At 53.5% G+C, this 7,453-nt stretch overlaps 2 protein-coding genes across 2 annotated transcripts in view; both read left to right on the top strand.

Annotated features, from left to right (window-relative positions):
- Positions 1-7,453, top strand: part of NIBAN2 (niban apoptosis regulator 2) — a 51,999-nt gene that overhangs the window by 25,112 nt on the left and 19,434 nt on the right. Inside the window, exon 2 of the mRNA XM_019636582.1 lies at positions 4,723-4,853. Coding sequence (XP_019492127.1) covers positions 4,723-4,853 — 131 coding nt within the window. The remainder of the gene's footprint in view (positions 1-4,722; positions 4,854-7,453) is intronic.
- On the top strand, positions 5,508-6,736 carry LOC109379753 (replication factor C subunit 3-like). The gene is given in 2 exon segments (XM_019636626.1): positions 5,508-6,402; positions 6,404-6,736. Coding segments are annotated over 2 exon segments (1,074 nt in total). The 5' UTR covers positions 5,508-5,535; the 3' UTR covers positions 6,611-6,736.

The following is a 7,453-nucleotide window of genomic DNA, read 5'->3' as shown; positions in this document are numbered from 1 at the left end:
CTGTTGTTCAGCATCTTAGCTGTAGAGGGCAGTGTCACTGGCCCTCATATGTGGGATCCGAACCGGGGCCCTCTGGCTTCCCAAGCCAGCTCTTAACCAACGCGCCCCTCGGCCAGCCCTCCTGGTTCTTTTTTTAAAAAAATCTTTATTGGAATTTTTCACACTATAAAAGTTACACCTGCTAATAAGAATTTTAGTCTCTTCCATGTGTTATAAGCTAAGCACTGTTCTGATTAATAGTAACATTTAGGGAGGCCTTGAACCGAGCACTTGCTGTCCTGTCCTTGTCCTGCAGAGCACTGTGAATAGATTCTGTTGTGCCTATTTTTACAGATGAGGAACTCGAGGTTCTGAGAGAGCTAGGCAGCTGCAGGGCTGGGGTCTGGCAGAACTGGGATTCCGGCCCCTACCCTGTGCTCCTCACCAGGAGGCTGGAAGCCTGGGGCTGGAGGACAGGCTCCCTTAGTCCCCCGTATACCTTCTCCAAGAATACCCTGGGCTGAGTCAATGCTAGGAGGGAGGGAGGATGGATGAGGAAATGTGGAAGGTAGACGAGGCCGGCACACCCTGAGAGGGCTCTGCCCCAGTCAGCAGCCAGATTGCTACGGCTTGCTGGGGCCTTCCAGGTCCTGGGCCTTTGGAGATGCGGCCACAGCCTGCTTCCTTTCTGCCCTCTGGGCCGGGAGTAGCGGGGAATGCCTTGTGGAGCCCTATGGACAGTGGTCAGAGCCAGGATCAGGAGGGGGTCGGCAGGCTGTGGCTTGAACCCTGAATGCCTCAGTCTGGCTGTGTGACCTGAGGAGCCCCTCATTCTCTCTGGCTCAGGGTCCCCTTCGGGGTGATGAGCCTTTGTCTTTGGAAACCCCAAATCGATGGCATATGTTGTCTCCAGAAGCTGTGGGAGGAAGTGGAAAGAGCTAGTGTGGGCAGGTGTGGAGAGGGGCACCTGAGGTCTCGGGGACCACCCACAAACACCCGGGCAGGGACGCTGCAATGGGAATTCAAGTTGTAAAATCTCTGCGGATGGCTGCTGCAGGGAGGCAGGAAGTAGGAAAGTGGGGTGCTGAGTATCCTTTATAGGGAGGGGGCTGCCTGGGCCTGGGCCCCAGAGCTCAGCAGGCAGGAGAAGCACTGAGGCCTGGCCCTGTCATGGAAGCCTTCCCCCGCGCCCAGGCCTGGGGCTTCCTCCTCCCGCAGCATCTGGCCAGAGGGGCACCCTGTTCAGGACTTCTCTTCTGTAAGCGCTTTGTCCCTGGAGGGGGCTGGACCCTCTCCTCCTCCTGCCTTTCCGAGGTCCCCACTCCCCAAGTCCTCATCCTCTGCCTTCCTGTGGGTCTTCCTTTGTACGAAGCACGTGGCAGTTTCTCCCAAGCTGTCTGAGGACATCTCTCAAGAATGTGCTTGGGGCTACCTCTGCCAAGAAGCCACCCGCGGCCCTGCTCCCCCATAGTCTTCCCTTTCCAGCACTCCCTTTGCTGCCAAACCTAGGAGGCAAGGGTACCCAGCTCCCTGGCGCTGCCAGCTCTGCCCTCTTAGTCCTTAACCCCTCGGGGAATGCATTGCCCCACCCCTCACCCAGTGTGTCCTCTGTCCTATGGGGCCTGATGAGGAGCCAGGTACTCAGTAACCGTTGGGCGCGTGGACGCCCCCGTCCTCGGCACTGGCCTGCTCCAGGCCACAAGGGTTGAGCTACGGGGATCCTGTGGTGATCAGAAGGGTACCAGACCCGCCCGCCTGGGTTTTGCAGTCAACCCTTAGACAGATACTAGCATCCCTCTTTATCCCAATCCATTTGGCTTCCGAGTTGGGAGAGCAAGGCTGGGTAGTGAGAGACTCCGCGCTCTCTGATCTGTTTGGTTCTGGAATTTTAGGTAGCAAAGGGTTTTCTAAAAACAGGCTGAGATCTGTACAGGTCTTGAGTTTGGATAGCAAGGCATGCCTATAGTTGAAGTTGGGTGTAATCGGGGCGGAGTCGCTGCAGGGCTCATGGGGCTGCCTCCTCTCTTCCTACTCCGTTGAATGAGCACCCCCCCAATGTCTGCCTGTCCCCTGTCTCTCTCTGCTGTCTGCCCCAGTCGTGCCCTCCACACCGTGGTCCCACAGTCTCACTTGGATAACATGAGCCTAGAATGAATTTCATCCTCACCTCCCACCCTGCCCTGGCCCCTCTCAGCCTGGATGTTTCAGGTTTGTCAGCCTCATCTTTGCCCGCTGGCTCTGTCTGGGTCACCTCGTTCTGGTTGTCACTTCCTCAGCCTCCACTGGCTTTCTCTTCAACCCACAGCCCCACCCAGTGTGGGCCTGGAGGACACCTGTCCCTCCATGGGCCCTCACCTGACTGGCCTTGTCCTTCCTGTCCTCCCCAGTTAGCCCCAGGGGACTTCTAAACCCAGCCCCTGCCTCCTGGACTTGATGTCCGGCCCTCGCTGACCCGGCAGCTGAGAGCACGCTGTGGGTCAGGCAGACCCCCGTTCGAGTGCTAACACAGGATGGTAGCTTCCTCCTGGACCTGGCTCCTCGAGGGTCAGGGCAGATTCTGGCCCTTCTGGAAATAATGCTCTGTCTGAGGCTGGGTGCACCAGGGCTGGGTCAGGCCTCCCAGAGCCATGGCGGAGGGCCCTTGAGATCGGAGGGCCCAAGCCTACTCGCTGGGATAGTGCCTGTTGGGAGTCCAGGTGCTTGGGGCGGAGTTGGGACAAAACCCTGGCTGAGGCTTCGTGGGCTGGCGGATGAGAGGCGGACTTTCCAGTCCTGGTACCATGAGCCTCCTCATCCCTAAAATGGGGAAACAATAGCACTGAGTCCCTAGGGTTTTCATGAAGGTTCTTTGGGATCATGCTTGTAAAACTTGCCCACCACTGGCTCGGCTTAACAATCAAGGGTAACTATTATGATGATGATTAAATGATTTACCAATATTATTGTCATCTAGGAACCTATTTTCTCTATTTGGCCCCAATTCATTACCCCAGACCCCCCGCCCCCACCCACCCACCCAATCTTGCCTCATCATTTTTCAAAACAATGCCATGGTCTTTGAGAGGTTCTGGTTGTTAATGATTTTTAAAAAATAGACACTCAAAGCAATTTCCTCAATTGTTCTCCCCTTCCTCACCCCCAAACAGCATATGGACAGACATGACCTCATTCCGGGAAAGGGGATCACAGGCCAGGCCGCGCCTGTGGATAGTGGTCCATGGGTTGAGCTGCCTCCGGAGGGAGTGGAGGGCGTGGGCCTGCCCAAGACCCCAGGTGTGGGATGTGGTACCTGCGTTTAGCCTTCCTCCCCGGCCGCCACATCCTGGCTGGGCCCCAGTCCTGCAGCCTAGCTACACCGCCCGCTAGCTGTGTGACTTAGTGCCAGTGACTTAACTTCTCTGGGTCTCAGTTTCCTCCTCTGTAAAATGGGGATGACACCAGCCCTACCTCACAGAGCTATTGAGAGGATTAAATGAAATGCTGTCCTAGCCGGGGTTACCTTCCATACCCAGAGGCCAGCCATGGGGGCCACAGGATCATGGCCCTTCTCCTTTGAGAAAGAGCCAGGCCTTCGAAACCTGGAATCCAAAGCTGTCAGAGGTAGCAGGGTCTGTTCATTATTGAATCCAGGCCTCTCAGTGGGCAGGGGGAAACTGAGGCCCAGAGAGGCACCTGTACAGTGGGCCAGCACAAACCCGTGGTAGGGGCTCAGACTGTAGCTATTCGGCATCAGGACGTCTCCCAAGGACAAGTGCTCTCTTGTCATGGGTCACGACCCTCTTTGGGCCTTAGTCTCTCCATCTGTACATAGGGATGCCTAGACAATGCAAGTAATGAGTGTCTAATGTGTGCTAGGCCTGCTCTGGAGACCAGAGTACTCACCTTCTCTGTTCAGAAACTGTTTTAGTGGGAGAGAAGCAAATGGCCAGTGAAAGCAAAAAGGCTGTTTAACTTGGTAAATGAGTCAATTTCAGAATATTTTTTTTTATGGTGAAAGGAGTCATGCTTGTGAAATAATTCAAATGCTATAAAAGTGAATACAGCAGAAAATGAAACGGGCTATGCTTTCCTCATTCCCACACGCAGAGGGCCCACTTTAACAGTCCGGCGTGCAGCCTTCGGGACCTCTTCCCGTAAGTCTCCAGGCAGAAATAATTTATATGCACGAAAAAGGATAACTTTAAATAAGATGATAGTCAGCAGTGATTCTGTAACTTGCTTTTCTTAAGGTGACAGAGTGTGGATACTTTCCCTTTGTTGATACATTACTTATAAACCATCCCCTCATCTTCTTCCTTCCACCCTAAAAATTGCGCACACAGCCACCAGTCACCCTCCAAAGAGGCCGGCCCCATTTCCAACACCCCCAGCCCTGGGACAAGGTGCCTGTTCCTCCACATCCTGGCTGCTCTGACTGGGAAAATGGAATCTTGGTTCCTTTTGCATTTGGTCGATGACTGGTGAGGCTGAGTGTTTTTGCACTTGTCCGTTGGTTCCTCGTAATTTGTCTTTGGTAATTTCTCTGTCTAGGGTCATTGCCCATTTTCCTGTCTGGAAGTTCACCCAAGTGTGTGCAGGAAACGCACAACCCGGCCCAGAAATGCAATGTTGAGGAAAGCACTGAGCTTATGCAGTTTTTATAAGCAGGAATTTGGGGCATTGTGGACGGCCCTCCCTGGGGCAGGGTTGTTGCATGTAAGTAACCATGATAACCTCACGGTCCTGTATGTCCTTCTGTTCTAGAGAAAACCGGGAAGATCCTGACGGAGTTCCTTCGTTTTTATGAGGACCAGTATGGCGTCGCCCTCTTCAACAGCATGCGCCACGAGATTGAGGGCACCGGGACACCGCAGGCCCAGCTGCTCTGGCGAAAGGTGAGAGGCGCCCAGTGGGGTATAGGGCGGGTCCTGGTCAGGCTCCGACACCCACTCACCAAGTGATCTCGAGTGGGTGACTTCCTTCTCTGGGCCTCCCATTGTTGCCATGATGGTCTCTAAGGGCCCCACCCAGCTTCCGAATAGACAGATGACCTGGTGGTGTTGTCGAGCCCCCTTTATCACTGTGGGTGACTCCCCCCGCAGCTCTTCCCCTCCATCAGCAGAACTGGGCGCTGGCGTCATGTTGACAGGCCCAGGTTCAAGCCCAGCTCCTCCTCTCATTGGTTGTATGCCTGTGAGCAAATGACCTCGCCTCTTGGAGCCTCAGTGTCTCCTCTATGAAATGGGATGAACACACCTCCTGGACAGAGTGGCTGTGAACATTCAAGATTCGAGTCAGCTGGGTGCCTGGAGCAGGGAAGATGCTTGGAGAGTACTGGCGGACACTGTCGTCATCAGCGGCCTCGTCATCGTCCCGTTGGTAGTAGGATTATGTTTGCCCCGTAAATATTTGTCCAGTGAGGAGCTGGAAGCTCCCTGGCTCTGGCTGGGGGTCAGCATGGGCTGAAGCAGGCAAGCAAAGCCTCCTGGGAAGGGGCCCCTGGGATGATTGGCCCCAGAGGAAGCGAGGGAATGTTAGAAGCACAGGTAGGGTCGGACCCCGAGAACCGGAGCTGAGATGAGCCTCTGGGTGGACAAATACCGGCCTTGCTCCTTGGGACGGCTGGACTATCATCACACAGAGCAGGCGGCCCAGCTGCGCAACCTGGTGCAGTGTGGTGACTTTCCTCATCCGTTAGTGTATGGACCATCAGGTGCTGGTAAAAAGACAAGAATTATGTGTATTCTACGTGAAGTTTATGGTGTTGGAGTGGAAAAATTGAGAATTGAACATCAGACCATCACGACTCCGTCCAAAAAGAAAATTGAAATTAGCACTATTGCAAGCAATTACCACCTTGAAGTTAATCCCAGTGATGCTGGAAATAGTGACCGGGTAGTAATTCAGGAGATGTTGAAAACAGTGGCACAATCACAGCAACTTGAAACAAACTCTCAAAGAGACTTTAAAGTGGTTTTATTGACCGAGGTTGACAAACTCACCAAAGATGCTCAGCATGCCCTGCGCAGAACCATGGAAAAGTATATGTCCACCTGCAGATTGACCTTGTGTTGCAATTCTACATCTAAAGTGATACCACCCATTCGTAGTAGGTGCCTGGCAGTTCATGTGCCCGCTCCCAGCATTGAAGATATTTGCCATGTGTTATCTACTGTGTGCACGAAGGAAGGTCTGAATCTTCCTTCACAACTGGCTCATAGATTTGCAGAGAAGTCCTGCAGAAATCTCAGAAAAGCCTTACTTATGTGTGAAGTCTGCAGAGTGCAACAATATCCTTTCACTGCAGATCAAGAAGTCCCTGAAACAGATTGGGAGGTATATCTGAGGGAGACGGCCAATGCTATTTTTCAGTCGCCGGCTTCACAAAGGCCCCCTTAAAGTTCGGGGAAAACCCATGAGGTTTTTCCTCAATGTAATCCTCCTTGAAAAATTAAGGAAGGGCCTTCTCTCAGAACTATTACATAATTGTGATGGACAACTGAAAGGAGAAGTGGCCCAGACGGCAGCTTACTATGAACATCGTCTACAGCTGGGTAGCAAAGCCGTTTATCACTTGGAAGCATTTGTGGCCAAATTTATGGCACTCTATAAGAAGTTCATGGAGGATGGATTAGAAGGCATGATGTTCTGACATCTATCAGTAATTCTTCCTAATATTTCTCAGTATTAGCATTTATATTTAGCTTATGTTGGAAGAGCTGCAGGTAAAATAAACTAACGTTACTTAAAAAAAAAACCAAAAAAACAAACACACAGGTAGAGCTCTGAGTGCCAGGCTGGAAGCTGCCCATACTGGGTCTGAACGCTTGGGGTGAGAGGCCAGTCCTTGCTCCTCTGGGAGGGAGCCCCGTGTTAGCCCAGGAAAGTCCTATTTGAGGGTACCGCACGCCCCTGGGTAGGGGTCATTCTCTTTCAGTGATCTTCGCCCTCTGCCCCCTGGATGGCCAGGCAGGTGGCAGAGGGAGGGGTGATGAGGAAAAAGGACGCCAGACCCATCTCCTCTGCAGGTGGCCTGGCCCTGGAATGGCCGAGCAGTAGCCAGAGTCTACTGACTCTTGGCAGTGGCCCCTGAGCAGAGTGCCCACCAGCTTCTCTCTGGGGAACCTGCCTGGCTGAGTTGATCCCTCTGGAAGTGGGGTGCGAACCAGGTCAGCCAGGCAACCCCAGTGCCTGGCGCTCAGGTCATTAGTGGTTGAATTCCATGACTAGTGGGCTGCGCAGTTGCCCTTGGTAACCTTGCCACACCTTCCCACAGTTCTGTTGGCTTTCTCCGGCTGCCCTACTCAGCCTGTGCTCGGGCTTCAAGGTGCTGGGGCCAGTGCCACAGAGGAGCGATGGAGGCTGGAACCCCGTGGTCTAGTGGGAAAGAACTCAGGGGAACCAGGGTTCAAATCCTCTCAGTTGATTCGACCTCCAAGGCTCAGTCTCCTCATCTGACAAATGGGTCCCTGCTGCCTAAGGCTTCAGTGAGAGG

Source organism: Hipposideros armiger, unplaced genomic scaffold (genome assembly GCF_001890085.2).
Source record: "Hipposideros armiger isolate ML-2016 unplaced genomic scaffold, ASM189008v1 scaffold_3, whole genome shotgun sequence".
Classification (NCBI taxonomy): Eukaryota; Metazoa; Chordata; class Mammalia; order Chiroptera; family Hipposideridae; genus Hipposideros; species Hipposideros armiger.
This window is presented reverse-complemented; position numbering and strand designations above follow the sequence as displayed.